The sequence below is a fragment of the Aptenodytes forsteri genome, unplaced genomic scaffold, assembly GCF_000699145.1.
Source record: "Aptenodytes forsteri isolate BGI_AS27 unplaced genomic scaffold, ASM69914v1 Scaffold79, whole genome shotgun sequence".
Classification (NCBI taxonomy): Eukaryota; Metazoa; Chordata; class Aves; order Sphenisciformes; family Spheniscidae; genus Aptenodytes; species Aptenodytes forsteri.
The window spans coordinates 824,851-847,177 of NW_008794776.1; the positions used below are offsets into that span (position 1 = coordinate 824,851).

The 22,327-nt window shown below is 40.1% G+C and overlaps 1 protein-coding gene across 1 annotated transcript in view; it reads left to right on the forward strand.

Moving 5' to 3' along the window:
* Nucleotides 1–22,327, forward strand: part of TMEM132C (transmembrane protein 132C) — a gene marked incomplete at its 5' end in the record, with an annotated part of 158,923 nt that overhangs the window by 53,254 nt on the left and 83,342 nt on the right. Inside the window, one exon of the mRNA XM_019470773.1 lies at nt 9,161–9,307. Coding sequence (XP_019326318.1) covers nt 9,161–9,307 — 147 coding nt within the window. The remainder of the gene's footprint in view (nt 1–9,160; nt 9,308–22,327) is intronic.

Sequence of the window (22,327 nt, forward strand, 5' to 3'; positions counted from 1 at the left end):
CATTATTTGTACAAATACCTAGTATAGTACGTAACATTTGAAACAATTATTTGAGTGAATAGTTCCTCTCTTTCTTGATGTTTTAAGGACACCTGCTTCTTCCTCTCTCTAGCAGTTGATCTCAGCAATATTGTATTTCTCTAAGGGAAAAGGAAACACAACCCTCATGGCTGCACGGCTGATGGCAAAATAATATTCATAACAGCTGCTGAAGAGGGAGTGTGGATGGGATTAAAAACACAAAGGGACTGCATGGGAAGATTACTTCAGAAAGTCACTTGGGGTCTAAGTAATAATCCTAATAACCACTGCAAACAGTAAGTATTTTCCTCAGCGCTGCTGTTGCTCTGCCAGCTGGGGGAATGTCACAAATACGCAGCTTAGAGATCTTTTTGTAATAATAGAAACTGCATGTAGTAGGGAATATAATCTGAAAGCATTTACTTATGTAAAAAGTGTCTCTGGTCCTATAAAATAGATCTGTGGAGGCCATGAGCTTGTATTTAGCATGTGCAGCTGAATCTGCGCTCTGGATTCACTCTGGTAGGTTTTTTGTTTACTCAATACCCATCTCTGTCTCCCTCTCTGCCTCTCTCTGCAAGCATGTGTTGGTGTGAGACAGATGCTTATTCCAACTCACTTTTCAACAGACAGCAGAGCAGACAGCATGATGTCCAATGTTTTCTCATATAAGGAATAACAACTCTATAAATGAGTGTTCACTCGCATCCTGATCCTGTAGTAAAGACTTTTCAGGGACTTTACCTAGATGTGATTATGCATCAACTTCTTTCAGTTCCTTGCAGAGTCCATGAGATGGATCTTTGACTTGTACCCATTGGTTATTTTGAGTTTCAAATTATAAAAGAGCCTTTCTACTGATTCACACTTTAAGGAAATGGAAAGGGTGAATAAGTCACAAGAAAACTGCAAACTCAGACTGTCCCCTAGTCAGTTAAGGTTAAGCATCTAAAGTGCTTAGTATGAGGAGCACAACAGTTTTAAAGCACTGCTGCAGACACCTCTCAGGCACTGTAAGACTTTGGTCTTCTCAGTAAGAGCTTCCCTTGCATTTCTTGCGAACCCAGATTTTTTGCTGATTCCATGAGTAACAGGTAAAGGGCAATGAAAAGGGGGTTGAAAAGAGCAGTCTTTTCCCTTGTGTTTTTGTGCTCCCAAATTATATGTTCCCATCTACTGATTAATACTTACATTGTAAACTCTGAGAAGAAGGAGGTCCTTCTGCACAATACCTGGACAGTGCTTATCACAAAGGGATCTCCATCCTTCCGAATGGGAATGGATTTTTGTATTTTGGGATGCCAACCTCAAGTGTTACAAAAATATTAAGGATTACAAAAAGAACAAATATGGGGTTCTTGTTATTGAAAACACTTACTCTTCTGCTTTTATTTTTCCCTCTTCCCCATTTCTTAATGGCTGTGAGGATTCCTTCCAAATGACTCTGGGAGCTGAGGCTTAAAAAAAAGGTAAATATCTGAACCCTGCAATACTTCACATAAAATTATGGGAGTTGGTGACAACTGCTATGTCCAAAGAAATTCTTGAAGCTATGGACTGGGGAGTTAAGAAAAGGAAGGTGTATGCTGAACTGGAGTTATTTGGTGCATGATTTTGCCGCCTTCTGCCTTGGACCATCTTGTCTCCTATCTTGTTACTGCTCTGATAATTTGAGCTCGATAACGGTGGTTTTGCCACCTAAGTGGCCCCATAAATGCAGTTAGCCAAGGCAGAGGGCAAGTAGAGCCATTGCAGGAGCTCCCTTACGTTTTGAGCTCCTGTGAGATAAATGCAATTAGCCAAGGCAGAGGGCAAGTAGAGCTTCTGAATGCAATGGCAAGTAGAGTCATTGCAGGAGCTCCCTTATGTTTTGAGCTCCTGTGAGCCTGCTTCAGGTTTAAATACTCCACCTGACCAGTGGATCTGAGAACCCTCAGTAATATCTGGGCTGAAATGTGATTGTTTCTCTGAAAGCAGGATGAGCTGGAGTTAAATGCAGTAACAGCTCTGTGACAGCTTCTGTGAATGTCAGGAGTTTACAGTGTTTATCTTTGCTGGAGGCAGAATGTTAGCAGGTTGTAAATTCAGATTGGATTTCCTCTCAGCTTGGAAGACAAATCCAGATTCTCTGTGTTGTGTAGTTCCCTCCTGCCTTTTTTTTTTTTTTTTTTTTTCCCCCTGCCTTTCCTGTAATCCCTTAACTAGTGCTCTTAACATTCAGTGCTGGAAAAAGCAGTTTTGCCATGAGATATATTAGGAGATTAAATGACTATCTCTGTGACTTACGTAGTGGTTTCCAAGCTTCACAGAAAGCATCTCTTTTTCCTTTTTTTTGAAATAAATAATGGGATACCGGACACTTCAGGGGGACTGGTAGTGCTAACAAAGAGTTAACCACAGAAATCAGCCCAAACCAAAGAACTCTGTGACTGCAACATCCCAAAGCACATTTGATTTCTTTTTTTTTTTTTTTTTTTTTTTTTGGGCAGGGGGTGGGGTGGCAATACAGCTGACAGCATCCACCTCGTGCCTCACAGCTGAGCTCTTCAAAGCTTCCTAAGGGATATGAAGCACCTATTCCCATTGAAATAAAAGACAGCTGATTTTCCTAGTGTCTCAGGGAATTTTAGTTATGTAAGAAACACTACAAGAGAAGAGCCCCTGAGCGATTTTGAATCCCAGGATTCCTCACTGGCAATGGAAGGAATTTATATAATTTTGATGGACAGTGAAGTCACCAAAATACGCAGTTTTGGGGAAGCTGAATTTAGTCCAATTCAGCTGACAGAAGAGGTTTCAGAAATACTGAAATCTGTTTCAGCTGCTCGCAGAATTACACCTATATTCAAGAAGCTTAAGCATTCTGGTTTGGAGATTCTTAAGGATTTGATTACTGCATTTTCAAAGTAAAATATTTCAATGTTTTTTGTTTTGACATGACATTTTTTCCAAAGTTGTTTCAAATAGACCAGCATTCTAAGAAGTGAAAGGAAAAGGGGAAGGAGCGAAGAACAAGGACTGAATACCTCGAGATTAGCTGTTTTGACATTTTAAATGGGTGTTTACCCTTTTTTACAAAAGCTGTTTTCTGAAGGCCTTTTCTGGATACTCTGTGAGAAAGAAAATGCCTGAAGGAGAAAGGATGCTCTGAGGAGCAAGATCTTGCTTTTACTAATGATTAGCCCATGTTGTAAATCTAGAAATAAAAGAAAACAAAATTCTTGCCTGGATGGCTCTTTGGACTAGCCTCCTTAATGGGAACCAAGTCTGAAATACTACTATTAGCAGTAACTTATTACCTAATAAATTTAGTACCTAAATTCCCCAGTTGAGATGAGGCTTTCTTTTGCTGCTTACCTGTGCATATGGCTTGTCAATGAAAACCTGTCTAGCAAAGAGGTGGCCACGTGAAGCACAGGTGGAAATCTTGCTAGGGTAGGATGGAGGCAAATGGGGCTCCTGTGGCTTGTGCAGAGTCATGAAGGAAGCCTGGAGCTGAAACCTTATCCCCCATATTCCCTAAGCAGAGCTGTAGCTGCTTAATCACACTTACTCTCTCTGTGTATTTTGCAAATTAAAGGAGCATATTCGAAAGGTCGACACAGCTAACCAGGTCATATCCTTCTGTTCTGCATTTGGCTTCTCAACTAAGGCCAGCAACGAAGCTTTTAATGAATATTGTTTTGCCAGGCAGATGTCTGTCCTGTTTATTCAGAGCTGTGGTGAGATCTAGCAACTCATTTCACATAGAAAGATGAAAGGAAAAAGATTTATTTAATAAAACAAATCTTGCTTAATTGCTGTGGTTAGTCTCTTGCCTGGGTTTTATGGGTTCCTGCAGCTGGCTTTAATCTCCTGATTTACTCTGGGAACAAAGAAGGAAAGCAGTGAACTTAAATCATGGCAGGAAGAAGTTGAAATTTTTTTGGCAGAACTCAGGAAGGTTGGAGACTTGCTGTAAAGTGCAGCCCAGAAACAGGCCACCAGGAGAGGCTCCCTGGGCTTTGGGAGATACAGTAAAATAATTTCTTACAATGTGACCTTTACAGTCGGTAATGTCAAGGGCTTCTACTAGTCTGGGCAACTAAGAGAGGTTTAGCAAAGAGTTGCAAGAAACAGTGAGACTCCAGAGAAGACTGACCAAAAGGGGTCAGTATTTGTTAAGTTGAAACACCAACTTGACAAATATAAACAGACGAGGATTTACGTGTGGAAATGCAGAGGATTTAGCATGAGCATCCTCTCCCTTGCCCAGCATGGCGAGGTACAGCATGCCCACGCTCGGCTCGTGTGACTCTGGGACTACCTTATAGATGAGCCGATCCCCCCTCGGTTAGACTGAACCTGCATCTGTCTCTAATATTGACCTTTCAAATACTTCCTAAAGAAAAGTCTTCCAGCACAGCAGCTTGGACAACAGATGTGAGCTGAAGAGACTGTCCGTACAAAGCAGTGGTCACTGATCTAAAACCAGACTGCTCTCAGATCAAAGTACAGCATGCCGAGAGTAGCATGGCATTTATGAGGAGCTCAGAAGATGCAGGGCTAAGTATAACCGTCTGAAAACAAACAACCTAACAGGAACCAGAAGGTTTAGTATCTGGAAAACTATTCCAGATATTATGAAGCTCACTGATTATAGGAATTTAGTATTGATTTAGCTTTTCATTCTTTAGTACAGCCTTGTCTACCCAAGTTGCTGTGTAAACTTTCTGTTGGACTGCAGTTTGACAATACTGCTAACGCCACGTAAGAGGTACCTGCTGCTGCTGCTCAGGGCGTTGCCCTTGTCCCCCCTCCACCCCTCATTTCATGCTTCTGCACTTCCCTAGCACTGACGTTGCTGCTTATCTGATCTTGCAGTGACCCATCCAGGAAGCTAAATCATCCACTGATTAACGCTACCAACTTAGCTTGCCAGTGAGCCAGCTGGGTGTTAGTGCCAGGCTAAAGGGAATCAGGGACCTGTACAGCCAGGGGCTCCTAATCAGCTTCGCATGGTGTTAGCCTACCTGTAACTTCAGATTCTTTCTTTGCCGGTAGATTACTTATCTGTATCACAGCACACCCAGACAATGCAGCCCCGCTTGGATCTGTGCTTTGAGGATGACTTTCTCTGGAATAAGAGAGGTGATGCTCTCTAGGATTAGCATATGTCAGCAAAATCATACAGCATGTGAAGAATGGTGTGGAATAGTCAGCAGTCTACCCTCTCTATAGCACTGCTGCAGGTGGCAGAACCCTTCCATGGCCATAGCAGTTTTGCAAGATTAAAATTTAAATTTAAATAGGGAACTATAATTTGAACTTCTGAAATCATAAGTCATATCTTCAGTTCTGGCTGTTGCCAATTCAATTCCCTTTCAGTTACTGTCTTTATCAGCTGTATAGTATTATGTCTAAATACTGCTGAGATTTCTCGTAATTTGAGAACAGTGAAATGGAACAGCTAGATTTTCATCTGTAGTTAATCAGAATGTATTAATTAGAAGCATCATTTCTAAGTTTGACATGTTAGGAAGATAAGGTGCTAAATGGAAATCTTTGTATACAACTAAAAACTTCACTTTGGAAATGAAGTATTTGCTTGGAAATTGCACATTTACACAAATGCATTTGCTGTGAGATTGTGTAAGTAAATGTTTTTACTTGGTCGTGACAAAAATTAAGTAATGATTTCTAGGTAAGCTGCTGGAGACTTTTTCTGTAATGTCTTTGAGAAGCTGCTTGTTCTGCATGCCAGCAAAATGTTTTAATTCTGCATTTGAGAGATTTAAAGAGAGACAGTTTTTTTGAGACAAAGCTGAGGCAGAGATTTCCTGTGCTATGAATTAATAACCTTAGAAGTTCAAGCAAGAAAGTCTTTCACTGTTCTGGCTACCATGTGTTCATAAAGCTTCAAAAACCCGTTCGGATGGAGTCCTCTATCCAGTGTGGGATTGAAGCTGACCTCTGGTATTCTGCGCCGTTCTTAATGATGGTCTGGCTTTCATCTTTCCATTGCAAGGTCTGCTTTTGTCAAAAGATCAAAAACTGTGCTTAACTTTCAGCACATAGACAATCAAACTGAAATAAATGAGCTGCTGCCCATCGGTTTCGTGCATATGTAGGTGGCTTGCTTAGCAAGGTCTGTGTTTAGATCCAGAAAAAGGAAAGGGTGATTTTTGTTACTGGGCAGCAGACTTGGGGCCTTGGTTTAGTTACTGCTATGGTGGAGAGCACATAGCTGAAGTGACAGAGGCAATTTAGTGACACCCACAGTAAATACAGTAATTGTCTAGAATAAAGTTGGAGAGGAAGATTTTGACTCCACTTTGGGTGGAAGTCCAAGCTGACAAGTTACAACTGGTGGATACTTTCAGGTTGTAGAGCTGTGCAGGAAAGCCTCTGTGTGAGGACAACCATCTACTCGTGAATAAGCAGACATGGCAAAGGGGAGAATTTTCCAGTTGGAGTGGGGAACCATGTGCTAAGGAAACCTGGAGTACTTCAGCTGTTTGTCATCTCTGTCTATTGTCACCATACCTGCCTCCCTTAAATAAACATGATAAATGTATGTATACTGCATAGATTACGTGGGTAAATACAGGAGACTGTCAAGCAATTTGGCCTCCAGGTCCTCAGTCTCAGGGTTTATTGAGGTAGTATAACTTCCAAATTTTTATGTACAAAGTTGGCACTATTGATTTAAAAAAATTAATATTTAATCACAAGCATACAACAAGGTCAACAAATCTTTGGTAAGGAATTAAATAGACTTTTCTCTACTAGCACTCAAACACTAAGTAAATAAAAATTTAAGTGAAAACATTTGTAGCATATGTGTACAGACTGCTTTTAAAAATGTATGGGGATTTGTACTGTCTGACTTAATTCTGATTCATCCATTGACCTTGTTATATAAAACTCAGTGCCCTTTTTAGAGGGAGAGTTGCAAATTGTGCTTCTGCATATTCTGCATAGGAAGTTCAATCTTCTGGGTGTTCATACCCTAATTCCAGTGCTAAGTGCAATCACAACATTGATTTTTCTCACTAAACATAACCTACTTTACCCTGGGATGGAATTTTTCTTTTAATGGCCTTTATATAATGGCATATGTGAAAACCACTCAACTTAATGCCCCATACTGTAGTTAATTAACAAAATGGCATTGTAGCCATGGTCTTTCATCCTCTGGTGGTGTATTTTACCACTAACCTTGGCCATACAAGATGTCCGTCCTAATTAACAGGAGCCCAGGTATTGACTGTGTCATGGTGGAAAGAGCGATTTGCAGCTGCTGACAAAGTTGTAATTCTGTTGAAAATCCAAACATGAGGAACCTCATTTTGACTAACGTTATGCCATTTCAGAGCCCATCTCAAGGAACAGCTGAACAAAGTATCTAAATGATCAGTTTTTACTTCTCTCCAGTTGCTGAATAACAGTATCCTAAAATACATCCAAACGTCTCCTAAAATACATACTACCAAAAACATACGGATGGATTTATACAGATTTCAAGATTGGTGGTAGTGTTTTCTTATTAATGAAATGTGTATTTATTGTTCATTTATTTGAACTGCAATATGCTGGAAAACTTAATGGGACTTAGAGCTCTAATGAACCTTCAGTAACGGATTTGATTCTCCCTTTTTCTGTTTTCATTTCTGAGTAATTCAACTGAAGGCATTAGAGATGCATCAGGTTTGTGCTAGTTTTACTAGAGCAAGACAGTAATCTGTGAAGCTCCGTGGTGTTTCATGTTACAAATGAGAGAATCGAGCACTTACACTTTTATACTGAGAAAAAAAAAGTTTTCTTTTTCAATGCCTTAAATTAATTGTGTTTTGTCTCACTGTTGAAAAACTGTAACAAGAAGACAAGTGCTCTCAGTCATTCATGACTACATTTTTAAAGTGTTTCAGTGTCTAAAAACGCAAAAAGAACAGTTTTTCCAAGGAACTTAGGTGCTGAGTCCTCATAAATGTCAAGAAGATATCGACATCTTGTTAGATGATGATTTCTGCTCAATAACTAACATTTTGTGTTGCATAAGTATTTTAGAAAAATACATTTTTCACCATGCTTTAGCCTCTTTGGTAAGGTGACGCTAGTTCCTGCTGAGTAGAAGCCGTGATGAATGTACTCCGGTGGTGTGAAGTTAAGCAGGCCTTTGCCTTCTCCATCCGATGCTGAGGCCAAGTTACTCACAGAGCCATGTAATTCTAACTGGCATCCTGCTCCCCACATGCTCATCGTCTTGTGTGAGTCCGGGGGGCTGGTGGAAGTTTGTCCCTCAGCGTCTTTTGAAGAGAAAGGCTGTATAAGTATCTCTATTTCTCGTTCCTGATGCTTTGTAATAGAACTGAAGACCAGCAGTTAAACGTTCTGCACCCAAATAGCATCTTTGCTGGGAGTTCTTTATACAAATGTTCCTTAATTAAGCAAGTGCTCTTTAATTAATCCTCCATACAGTTATTGCTGATGTTATTAGTATCACTAGATAAATAGTTAACTTTTCCACAGGATGTAACAACTAACAGTGGCAGAAACTTGCATCCTATAAGAACATCTCTGAGTTGCAAAGTCTCGTCTTAACCAACAGCTGTATTCTCTCCAGGCTGGAGATTTCAAACAGAAATTTCCTTGGGAAGCTGTCACAAAGAGGGAATTATCAGGCAGAAGAGCAACAACCTGTCCACTGATATCTAAAGAATATCATGTGGAATAAAAATGGATTATTTAAAAAACCCCAGTGAAGTATTCCTCTGTGCAATGATGAAGCACAAGTTTGTCTTGATACAGATGAACAGAACCTTCCTGAGTCTTCTGTGTTGGGAGAAATTATTGCCAGATTAGAGAAAAGAACCTTGAGTGCAGGTTTTCCTACAGGTTCAGTCTTAATCATAACTCCAGCCTGCTGTTGGCAGAACAGATAAAGGCACACAGTTAGCTGGTTCCGTCCAAAAAAAGTGGTATGTTGCCTTGGATCTGCATTCATGATACCACTCTCTTATTCACTGATGGATTAGAAATATATCTAATACTTAGCTTAAAACTGATATATTGAGATTTGCACGCCTGAGCTACATTTGGAAGATCACAGTCCTGAATGACTCTCTTGTAAACTTTTTACAATTGCTGTTTCCAACAGGGCAAAGGTGAAGAAAGGTGTAAACATTCTCAGTGCAAAGACAAGTGACCCCCGGCAGTGGGACGTGAAACAAGAGGTGGGGAATGGTGGAAAGCATTCGACCACAACAGTTATTTGCCAGAGGATAGCACCAAGTTCAAGGAACAGGTATGAAACCTCATATTCTCGGCACATTAAACTCATTTATATCCATGATACCATTCATTGGTTGAAAGACTTAGGGCTCATATTACCACTACACATCGCTATTAAACCTGTAGCCTGGAAATCTGGAGACACTTATGCTAACTATGGTACCATCTGCTGATCTATAACAGGGCATCTCAGTTTCCAGGTAATAAAATTCATCAGTTTAAATTAAAAAATGAATAGAATAGGCCTACGGTGTGGGGCGTGAGGGAGTGTCATTTTGGCATGAATATGAATATCCTTAATTTTAAAGGTTTTTACTGGACATAATTTTTTTGCTTGATAGTTTTGACCTTGTTTCTCTGAACATATCACAGCCTTTGTGGTTGGTTCATCAAGCCAGCAATGAATTCTTCCACAGTGAACTGCTGTAACTTTCAAGCATTGGTACAGGATAATTCAAACCTTTCACTATTTGGTGTCTTGTATGTAATACAGAAGAATCCCCTTCTCCAAACAGTTACTTCTCCCAGAACTGGAGATTCCTGTGCTAAGCCGTACACTGGTAACTGTCAGAGGCAGACCAGTGCACTCCAGGGAGTGCTGGTATGAACTGGCCTGCCAGTGCCTGCTTTCCTGTTTAATATATTTTTACTGAGACTTGATCTAGTTGTTTCACAGACATAAAAGCAGTGCTTTTTCAGTAAGTACGATTGTCTTCCGCAACACATAGTAAAGTCATATATTGCTGCTTTCAGTGGAAATTATCTTGCTCTTGCTGGATATCATCTTAATTCTCACAACACTGCTGTACATTAGTCCACACAGAGCATTTTCATTGTACAGATCCGAGCAATGCTCCCCTAGCTCTGTGCTTATTATTAGCGTCAAACCTGGGCTTATTGAAGAGTATCATAAAATCTTTGGTAGACGCTGGGTTGGTTATTGCTTTCCCATGCAGTTGGTTTGTACTATCTTCAGGCATAGAAAACCTGAGCAGATTTTAACATTTGTATTCTGTGCCTGGGAAATACTAGACTTCTGTAAAGTGCGGAAATTTCTCTTGTCATGAGCAGCTCACTGATTCAGTGTATTTACACTTGATATCATTGCAGTTAGTAAGAGTTTCAGTGGACAGTTTGTGGGGATGGGTAAAGGGAAAGAAAAAATGTATCATTTGACCCTGCCAGAAGTAAAAACCAAAACAGTTTGAAAGGGAAGACGTGGCTTTAGAACATGTAATGCTGACATGTAACAACGTATTTGCCACTGCGGAACTATAATAGTCAGGTTATCAAACCCCAAATTAAATCTTCTCAATCCAATTTGCATAAAGTCTAATTAACCCATAAAAATATTTTTAGCACTAATTATGCAAATAAAAGTCAATGTTTTAATTAAAGCCTCTTTCATTTGGGTATGTAAATAGTCGCTGTCTTCTGAAAGCATGACAAACCTAGGTTTGAATGAAATGTTTGTGTACAAGGAAGTTGGGTGGGGAAAACTGGGCATGTGTGTACTGAGATCCCAGTGGGAAAGCGTAGGATGTAGTGGGCATTACAGTTACTGAGTTTCTAAGTGTCACTTGCAGGCCTCTGCGCAGAGCACAAATATTCTATTAAGCTAATTTAATTTGGTTGAGAATTGCAAGTCCCTAATGGGATTTTTCTGTGTTGCCACCAGCTTTTTCAGGCTGGTTTAAGCACTGCACTTCATTTGGGTGATGGGCAGTTCTGTAGCAAGGTCAACGTCGATGTGAGGTACTGTTCTGGAGTTCCAGCATCAACACAGGCTAATCTTCTCTCTCAGCAAACTCAACCAACTCATAAATATGTTGGTTAATTTAAGCAGGGAGAGGTGTTTTCCACTGTCTTTGCAAAAGAGCTTCTGAAAAGCAAGTAAATGAAAGTTTGTAGTTCTTGAATGCTTTATGAACATTCACACAGCTTGTCAAGAAGATGACAGTATGTTATTTTACTTTACGTGACCAGCTATTTCTAGCACAGCTCAGAGAATCAACTAGCAGGAAAGGAGAATGAAGGGTCTTCTACAGTTGTGCCTTATACCTCTGTTGCAACCAAGAGGAGCAATTTAGCTCTCCCCTTGTATTGTCACACGTCCCCAGTTGGTTGTGAAGTAAGTCAGAATATTACTTAGATATTCTCACCGAATAGATTCTCGGTGCATTGGAGTGCTGCCTCCTACAAACTATTTTGTGGTAGCCAGATAAAACTGCATCCAGGATTCATTCTGGTCATAATGGGGAGAGCGATGTGTTGAGTTGTTAGGCACATGAACAGGAAGTTCTGGCCTTTCTCTATGTGCTCTCTTTTACTCGGGAATCTCCCTGAGGCACCATGGAGAACCATTGTACTCTTTCCCCTTCATATCCCTGGAAATAAATGCCCATACTCAATAAAACTACTCATTTTCGTTGCCATGTTGCTTTTCTTTTCTTGCATATTTCTACTATCATTAGTGTATGGATAGAATTACATTAAACAAGCAGTTTATATCTGAATGCAACGCCACTTAGCAGCTAATATACCTTTCACATCATATAAATAATAAAAAACAAGGGACCTATTTTAGATACATCACATCAATAATTGTTTACCATTACGTTTTGAGAATTTAAGTGGGTCACGCTTTTTTACTTTTTTAAGTAATACTTGTTCTCTTTGAATTTGTGCTGCTAAAGCCAAGAGCCATAGCTTCTTAACTTAGATTTATTCAGAAAGACTTTACCACTATAGCAAGTAACTGAAAACAGCTTGAAATCAGCAATGTTTGTGTGCCTCATAATGCAATTTGTGCTGAGATTCAAGTAGCTATTGATGAGGATAACAACAGTGTTGATTAGTGAAAACAAGACTACTGCTTGGTCACTTTTTTCCCTTGTTTCTCGAGGAAAGCTGGTAGGTTTGAAATGTGTCCTCAGGGTAGATGAAGAGATATTTTTGTTTACTATTATAACCATTTCCATATCTTAGTCTTGCCTCTGTTTGGTTCCAGCCTAAGGCTTGTGTGGTTGATTTATGATGTACCACATCTACCCTGAGAACAGTTTCGGTAAAAGGGCTCGTATTTGCTGTGTAGCTTATTCTGGATTGCCACCACAGGGTATGAGAGCTGTTCCAAGACAGAGCAAGGGTTATTTTTAACCTAAGTAATTTTCATTGTCTTTTTTTTTTTTAGTTTTTTTTTTTATAGCATACCTCCACCAGCTGGTATCTTGTCAGCTGTGGGGATGAGAAAGACGGATTAAGGGCAGGAGCAAGGAGGGTTAGGGGAATTTCTTAAGCTGGCTTCTCTGCCAAAGCCAGAGCATCCTATAACTGTGGTGTCAAGAACTAAGAAGCAGCAACTGGGACTAATCGAGGCCTAACTCCTCTTGCTCCTGCAAACCTGGACGTGGGCTGGAACAAGCTGCCTTCAGGCTGTTCTTGGGCTGATGTTTCTGCCCGTGGATGTTATACTTTGTTTGCGGAGGAATGGAGTCACCCAGTGCTTTTGATTTCTGTCAACCGGCTAGAGAAACTGAGTGTGGGAGAACGGAGAGACAGTTAGAAAAACTGACATAACGGAAAACTGCTGTGATGTAGCACTTTATCCTCTTGGCCTTGAACCTTTTGAGAGGCCCGTGGGCTTACAGCTCTCCAGCCATCTGTCTGATAAAGAGGCAGACTCGGGAAGAGTGCTTCCAGATGTTACGTTTATGTTTCAGACTGTGTCACAATCACTTATTCCCCCCGCCACACGCACACGCTTTTTTTTTAGTTGTTTGTTGTTTTTTTTAACACCGTCTGGGTATCATTGCATTCACATGGAAACAGCTAATGATGTTACCAGGTTGTGTTTCCTATCATTGGGGCATGGAGGAAAGCAACAAAGCTGTTACAATTCTGTGCAGGTCCTTCCTCTGTCTGGCAGCACCATATGCTGCCAAGGGATGTCAGTGAAATGAATTCTTTTGTGATTGAAAAATAAAGGTAAAGCGTATATGTACCACATGCCTCAAACTTGGAAAACTGTAAGCCACGCAGTATGTGTGCATGTGTGTCTGGCTATACCCGAGTGTCTGGCTATACCTGAAGACAGTCAGTCTGTGCCCTATATATGGACACAGAGAAGAGTATTCACACATTACGAGCAGGGTGTTACTAATTTTTTTAGAATCTGGGTCACCTTCCCCTGGCACAGTTTTGGGTCAGAGTGGTTTGTAGAGCTCAGCAGAGTGGCAGTGGTGCCTGCTGACCTCAAAACCTCGCAGTCTGAGCAGAGGACACCGGTTTTCACAAGGATTTGGAGGTTTGGTGCTCATGGGTCAGGATTTTTTCATTACAGTTGTTTATCCTTCTGACTGATAATTGAGGCAGGATCAGAGCTGAGATGGCACATGCCACTACTGTGTAGTAGATGCTTGGGAAGTTGTATACTTCTTCAGGAGGTCACGTCTGTGTCTGCAGAAACTGATTTGTACAAACTGTAGAGATACTTTGGGAGGAAGACATCAGCAGTGGATTTCTTTTACCATTGAACCCCCAAAGAGAAACAATTTCCATTAATTTATGAGAAAGTCACATATGAACAAGCATTATGGCCTCCTGAGTATTTTGTTTTAAGCATCATGCAAATTTTGGTGCAAATTAGGTGCAGTCTTTTAGGCTGCTGGCAAATTACCAGTGCAACCCTCAGAGCTTCCAAGGTGAGTCGTTCCTGTGATGTCTATCTGTCTGCTTAAAATCACACATGGGAATGTATGCTGTCAATAACAGTATCAGGAATAATATAGCTAAGCCTTTACCTACTGCTTTAAAGATCCTTTCCCTTCACCCTTTCTCATCTGATTTCCCAAATAATTTGTCTCTGCCTGCTGTCTTTGCATTTTGAGATTTCTCTTTATGTTAGGATGCCTGCTTCAGGTCAAATTAGGGCACAGATGTCTCCAGCGTACGGTTTAGGTGCCAAAGATACACTGGACATCTGCACATATGGTGGAGGATCAGCCAGACAGTTTGTCTGCACAAGCTGTCTTGAGAGGGAATATTTGTTTCTTATGCCTGTCTTACTGGGTACTTGTGGGAGCGGGGCAACTTGTTGAACCTTATGAATCCTGAGTGGTTTTGACTTAATGGGCAGCCCTCACTTGCATTAAGGAAAAGCGAATTCCATGGGAGCCCTCATGGACAAGGACTCTCACTGAGCCTGAAGGACCCTTTCTTTTCAATACTTTCAGTAATGCAAGTTCAGAAGGATCAAATTTGAGATAACTATAGCAATTGTCATGGCAACAACATACGTCTGTCTAGTTTTCATCTAGCACCTACCACTGCAAGGCCCTAATCCATAACTAGAGTGTTGGCCCTACCATAATCCAAATAAATAACAACGCTATTATTGGCCAATTGTTTCAATAGAAATTTGTGTTTAACTTGTCATCGGCATAAATACCTGCTTTCTAACAGATAAAGGCTGAGTCAGAAAACCAACAGGGTCTGCACAAGTGTTATGGAAGATACTAAATGGAAAGTATTTTCTTTCTTATCAGGTATGTCGCAACATTTTCTCTTCTGTTTTAAATTCAAAGCAAGATATAACCTAAGATAAGGTTTTTGAAAGCCTGTTGTTAGGCACTATTGAAATGAATTTTCATGTTGGATTTCAACAGAACCAGTGTTAGACTCAGTTCTGACCATTCGAAAAATACTACATTAGCCTTTATAGGTAACAACATAGTATTAGCCAAGGAATAAGGCATTGCCATGAGTTTTCTCTCCAAGAAAAGAAATTAGTTAATAGAGATGAGATAACAAAATGCATGAAATGAGATCTATCCATGATCTCTACAGAAGTTCCAGCCCAGTTCCAGTAAACTAATTTTTTTTTTTTGTCTGCTTTGGGGTTCCTGGGTCTGTTGGGAAGCAGAAGGGCTGAAGCACCAAGAGAAAGGTCATTCTTCACATATTTCTTGCCATATGAAAGCATCAAATCTGTTTGCTCAGCGAATCTGTATGGTTTGGAAAAGCTTTTTACATGCTTATCAAAACCAAATGCTGGAGGCTTAGCCAATGCATGCAATAACCCAGCCTTGCTGAGAAAGCTGCCTTGCTTGCCGTCAGTGCCTCCTCTGCTTTCCGGTCAGGTTGGATATATTGTTTTATTTCATTATTATGTAAATAGAGCAGAGCTCCACACGTATTAAACTGAATAGGATGTGCAGTCATGGAATAATGGGACAACAGCTTTATATCCTTTCCAAATTGATAGACGGGTTCAATAATAACTGTAATTCCTGATGTCCAGGGTGAGATTATTTTTTGATATCTGACAAAGTAATCATTTCTCAGAGAGTGACTAGAAAACACACAGTCTACTTTTCAGCCTTTGACTTATGTCTGAGCATGTGGTTTGCAGAGCTCATGGAATATACAGTAGGAAAGGCTGGCTGTCCCGCTTGCATCTTCTGCCGAAAGCAGCTGTGTTCTTGCCTCTTCCACACAGCAATCCCTATTGCTTTCCATTTTAATAAGCTGTAATTTATAGCGAGGTTATCCGTGACAATCTCCTTCTGATGCAGCACATTCAGGGACTGATACTTCTGTTAATTTTTTCTCTTTGCACTTTAAATCATGAGTTCTAATTTGGAGTGGGGTCAGCTCTTATTTATCTGTGACAGTTGGCATGGTTTGGATGTTTTAGCAGCTATTGTAATGCAGCCTTCCTTGTGATTTGGAGGCAGTGGAAGATAGGAGACAAAAGATGCAGAAATGGGGGGGGAGGAATTTGTGCATGTGTGTTTTTTCTCACACTGTCTTTGAAGCAGAAACATCTGCTGAAAGCCATAAACAGCTGAGTTCAGCAATACCACATCATGCTGCCAAGCAACTCTGCTTTCCTCTGTAACTTTCACAGCGGAGGAAATAAATCAGTCAGGCAATAAAGAATGAAGAAAATTTAGGAAAAAGTGCCAAAAGCCAAACCTTTCTAGAATAAAGTGAATAAGATCTTTGTTAGTATTCAGTGGAGCAAACTGAAATATGTTTGTTACACACGTAAGCCCTCTGTACCATTGCTGCTTGAGGAATTTCATAACAACAAAACTTCTTTGAACTCAAGACGCTTAAAACTGGTCAGGAGAGACTGCTGGAAAATAGGCTGCAATCTCATACAAGAGAATTAGATGATTTTAAACATTTTTCCGATCTCATGCCTCTGTCAGATCAGTAGCAGCTAACCAATTGACAGTGGTAAAGTATCACCGTTTCTCTGGGACCTTTACCTTTCCTTAGACAGAGCACAATATATTAGACAGGTGAGCCATTTGTTTCTGCACTGACTTACTGCGATTTACTTTTCTACTCAGTTACTTTAGTTTGATGAGTTACTGCCTCTTTATAGTACAGCTAAAAATAGCTCCTCTATTTCTTTCTTTTGTTATATAATAATGGTGACTGCTCTATGAGACAGGTGGAAAATTATTATATAGATGCTAAGTCTTTGTTGTAAGTCTTACAAGTTAAGCAAGGTTGGTAAGAAAACCAGCAGATCATGTAACTGCTGACTCGGAGGATTTTACTGCATGTTGCTGGTGCTGTGGGCTCCCTCCTGCCTGCTCGTAGCAGAGCTGTCCCTCCAGTCACCACTCCTGGCTGTCACTTCGGTTCAGATCATTAAGTTCAATTCCCAGTTGACCCGTGTATGTAATTTAAGTGATGTTACTTGTGTACCTGCAGCAAAGAATAGTTAAACACTACTCTTGCTGCCTTCTCCGTTCAGAGACCACATCGTCTTTTGTTGTTGTACCTCTCACCAGGCCTAAATAATAGAAAGACAGAACTGGGGTGTTTTTTACACACTGCATTTTTTTTTCTCTCTTTTTAAAATTCAAAATGAGTTTAAATGCATTTCATTAGCCTCTGCCATTACATCCACCACATATCATCCAGTTGGAGATAGTTGTAATGAAAAAATAATTTTATAAGCACATTAAAATTATCACTTAAAATCACTTACATGATTGATACAGGGTTTATAGAGGAAGTTGAGTCTTCATAAACACTTGGCAGACCTAACTGTTGTCTCATTAGCACCAGTTTTACATTGGTTTAGCTCCACTGGGTTGAATGAAATTAATCTACTGATTCTCACTTTTGTAATTTAAACCAGGATCAAGCCTTACACGATCATAAGATGTTTGTTTAAACTTATTTGCAGTATCCAGTTCTGTGATTACGAATATATTGGTTTGAATGCCAAACCAGCATGAGGTCCTAAACTCGAACAATTTGAAGACCTGATTTGACAGGTGTTGTTAGTGCGTCAGTCCACGCACATCTCGGGTGTAGAAAACCTTGCTCTTCTTCAGTTATCTTCCTAGAAAAACACTTGCAATAGCTGGGCTGCTAACAAATACAGCTCTTGTCCTACAACTCCCTAGTGTTTTTTTCAATATTTCCATGCATTCTTGTCTGTCTCCATCCATCTGCTGTCTCTCTTCTGCTATACTAGTAGGCTTGCTGAAGCAGGCAGCGTGTTCATTATTTGTACAATATGCAGCAGGGTCCCAGCCTGTGACAAGGCTCCTACTCTTAATGATAAATAATCACCTCCTTTATTTGGTTAATTCTGTGTCTCTGCTTGAAAATAGTTGAATGGATCCATTTTCTGGTGTGATGCATGTTTGAAACTTTTGCAGACTGATATGGGGATAATACTAATTTGTTGCATAACTACTAATAGGCCACGTTACCATGGTTCAGACTGAATGAAGCAGCATCGTTATTGTTCTGCAAACACCTTACAGCACCGTTAGCAAACACAACAGTTTATGTAATTCAGGCTGGACATAGCACATCTCAGCAAAACCAAGGACTTCTCACGTTCTGTTATGATGGATTCCATTCAATTCCCCCTGCACATTTTACATAGTAGGTACAGATAATACATGCTTTTACAAGCTTAGAAAGTAAAAATCTTTGTCTGTTGTAGACAAAGCAACTCCTGTAGTCTAAAAAACTGGCTTGCATCAGAGATCATTGCAGTTCTCTACACATAAATGTCTTACACAAGAAAGAGTAGTTACTCTATTGGCTTCTATAACTCATCATTTGCAAGTCATAATTTATCTACAATTCAGGCTGGAAGGAGACCTCTGGTATTTCACATTCTGGAAATGAAGGAAGATCTTGTTTTTCTTCACTATCACTTCATGGTGAATATCAGCAAATACTGACATTTTAAAAGGCAACCTCTTTTTTCAGAGCTGTGCAGCCACAGTCCCTTAAGTGTAAATCAGTGTAGAATTTGTCTTGCTGTGTCAAGTGCTTGTATGAATCACCTGGTTTGAGTTGGGTTTTGTTATATGAATTAGGTGGGTCAGAGGGGACATAGGAAGTGTTTGGAGGATACTGTATATTTCCTGGCAATTGAACAAGGTAGAGGTGGGCTGCTCTTTTGAAAGGTAGTAGATGTCTGAGAGTTCTCAAAAAAATCAGTTATGATCCATCAAATCCTGGCTAAATAAGACCCCTGGGGTTCTGTTTCTTTCAGTAGATGATACTGGATGATTAAGACCTGTAAGCGTATTCTTCTGTGACGCTTTCAAAATTAACAATGAAAAATGAAATGGGAGTAGCAGTGTTGTACAAAAGTTGCCACTGATTTTTGAATGCACTTGTTCCTTAAGCAAGGAAATTCAGTACTTTTTCCTGGAAAAATCTGTGATGTGTTCTTACTATTTTGAAGGGTCAGAATGAGAAGTGTCAACAGCTGGTATAAATCAGTGTAGATCTGCTGAAACAATGTATACCAGTTTGTCCCACTATCATTCACAAAGAACTCATACAACTTTCCTGTTACTACTTTGCCAACATGGTAGTAATTTCATGGGGAAATAAGTTTATTAAAGAAAACTGAGATGCTCTGTACTGTTGTAGAGAGTTTTTTGGATAGATCAATGCTGAATTCTTCATTACTTGCTAGGAATTTCAGTTCCAGTTAAATTTACAGGGAAGAAACCTTAGCTTCATTGAAGCGAATGGCAAAATTTCCTTTGCAGTCTGAATTTCACCCCAAGTTTAGATTAAATTTTTACTCTTCTCTCCTTCCTTCTCTCTGACATACAGCTCAGAAAACAAGACTAGAATAGAATATTTCAATTAGAAGGGACCTACAACGATCATCTAGTCCAGCTGCCAGATAATCTCTTTCCTGTTGAAGGCTGTGAACAGCAGCTTGCATGCTCCCCTTCCATGTGTATACCTGCATACACGATGGTAATTATCACAAAAGGAGTTTTAAGTAGCACCCCATTGATTTTTGGTTTCCATGCTGCAAATTAATGGACTGAGCATGCACTCTTTGTAATCACACTAGTAGAAATTCAATAATGACTCTGCCAGAGTACTTGAGTGACCTCAGTCACTGAATTCATTCCTATTTTGACTATTTTTAATGAGACTGGCATATTTAGCAATGGTGTTGGATGGTTTGAAAGCAAGGTGCCCTGTTAACCAAAGCATTACTGATAGACCAACTAACAAGAATTTCTATGTTTATATCTGTTCTCTTACCCAAAATAGTTTACAGCTTCTGTGTGGCAATGTTCATTGGAAGGTACTAAGCAAAAGAAATTTCTGATGTATATAATCTGCATGAAGTATTCCATTATAACTACTAGATTTCAGCCAAGTCAGAGCTCAGCAAGTACCACTAACAATCCCCAAATGAATATAATCTCACTGGTTAGTTTAGCAATTGTTCAGCTATGTTTAGAGGTTTTAATTGTATTTGATTATAATTTCTTATGGTGTTTTTGTCATCTCTGAAGAAGTGTAATAGGATGATGAGTCTCTCCACTTGGAGATGGTGTTTGTCAATTTTCATCTTGAGAAATGTTCAGAAATTTCATGAGACTGACTGGGGAGGAATATTTAAAGGCCGATCTTGTTTATTGCTGCATATCTGTTTGGCTATCCATACTTGCGCAGTTCCACAGTTTGGTTATACCCACTGGGATTTCCTCACAAGGAGCTAGTAAACTCCTATGCATTACAGATGAACACTATTTAAATGCATAGTAAATACAAGCCATTCCTAGCAATACTCTTACTTAGAAAAGGTAACGTAGAAATGTCATGGTAAGTGTAGGGGACTTGATCACTAAAAATTGGCTAGAAGCTCAGCTTTTGCTAACGTTACTCCCAGAACCATCCGAGAAGGGGATTGTTGCCATGTTCTCTTAATCAAAGCTGTATGAATTATTTTGACAGGCAGCCTCTCCTTCTTTTTTCAGTATTCCTGGGGCTAGTAGAATTGCTGCGGTGAGATGAAACACGTAGTCATCAAACATCATATAATTGCCACATCCTTCAGTGATGTAAATCAGTAGAGGTTTGTTGTGGTTCACTGTGGAGCACATAGAAATTCACCATGTGGGTTTATTAAAAAAAGATACCCAGAGTCACAGAACAGACTTTCATTTAGAGCAGAACCCAGGACATGAGGGCAGTGGTTTTTACACACCCCACTGACCATGTTGTGCATAAATAGGTTCTGACTTTATATATGTTTGAAAAGTGTGAACTCGTCACTGTTACCTGCTCCTGGAGGAATACTGACTTCACTGGCTTTGCTTTGAGTGCTACACCTCAACAACTGGTTTTGAAAAGATGTGTCTGTGATTGGCAATAGAATAACTTATGCTTTTTTCATAGGAGTTAATACCTAACTATCGGGACAGAAGGAACTAACCAGGTTTTTAATTTGGAGCCTGATTCAGCATTCAGTGAAGTTTGGAGAAGACTGTCCATTAGCATTGAGTCCTGGTCTTGATGAACAACTTTAGAACAGCTTGTACGTCCTAAATACGTTTAAGAATACAACTGCTAACTATGGACACCACTGAGCATAAGTTAATTGCTGCCTGAAGGACAGAAGATCAAAAATATATCCTTTCAGCAACTCTCAGTTGTTTTTTTCAGGTTTTCCCACCCAAGTCCTTTTAGAGCCCTCTTTTTAGAGCTGCTCAATGTGCAGGCTCCAACATCCCTCTTCCTTCTATTTTCTTTTTTTAAGAACCTTTACCACTTCATCATGTTCTGTTTTTACCGTCCTTACTAACTGAAGGTTTGGGATGAAATTTGTTACTGATTCCTGGTATAATGACAACATCTACTGCAGGATATGCTTTGTGTCTTCCAGGCTGGATTTGGGCCTTAGCGTTTCTTTGTACCCCGTGAAATACCCTGGCAGAGATTTTTCTAGTCTGTCTTTTATGGGACTAGTGGGTTTTCTGTGTAATGATACCCCCTTTTCCAACCACTGGGGAGATTTGCATTAACTGTTGAGTTCTTTCACAGTATTAATCAAGTCTTAGTTTGGAATTACGGATACTGGAAGGGGGAAGAGTTTGTGGTGGTTTCCCCTTGTGTGGGTAATACAGCAACATGCCTTTCGCATTAGGAGCTTTAACATTTGTGTGTGTGAATATATATATTTTTTTTATTTGTATTTGCAAGGCATATAATGTCAAATTGTCATCATGCCAGTGATCTATTTGTTCCTTTGCCAAGTTCTCAAGTCATTTCCTAGGTTGCTAGAAAGGATATTCCTCTTTTCTACAGTTCTTCAAATTTAGCTGTGGACTGAAGAAAAATCAGGCATCCAATTCTACCCTCAGTGTGCACCAAGCAGCCACTGGCAGCAACTCCCATGGGGAGATCATTAGCCAGCTGTGGGAGTCCAGTGTTTTATTCCTTTCTTCTTGAGATCATCTGAACCCACGTGGTCCTCCTTCTAAGAAAGCACATACAGCTCTTGCTGGGGTCTCATGAGCAAGATGAGATAACTGGCTGGAGCACATTATAGGCTCCTTCGGGCCTGTGGCCTGGCTCACTCCCCATAAAAGTTGGATACAGAGGAAGGGAAGATTTGCACTTGGGTCACACGCTGACCCAAGTGGAGCAAGGATGCAGCATGGACATGCACAGACACATGAGCAAGAGGGTGCTTCCAGGCCCTGCAGTTTGGCTCTGA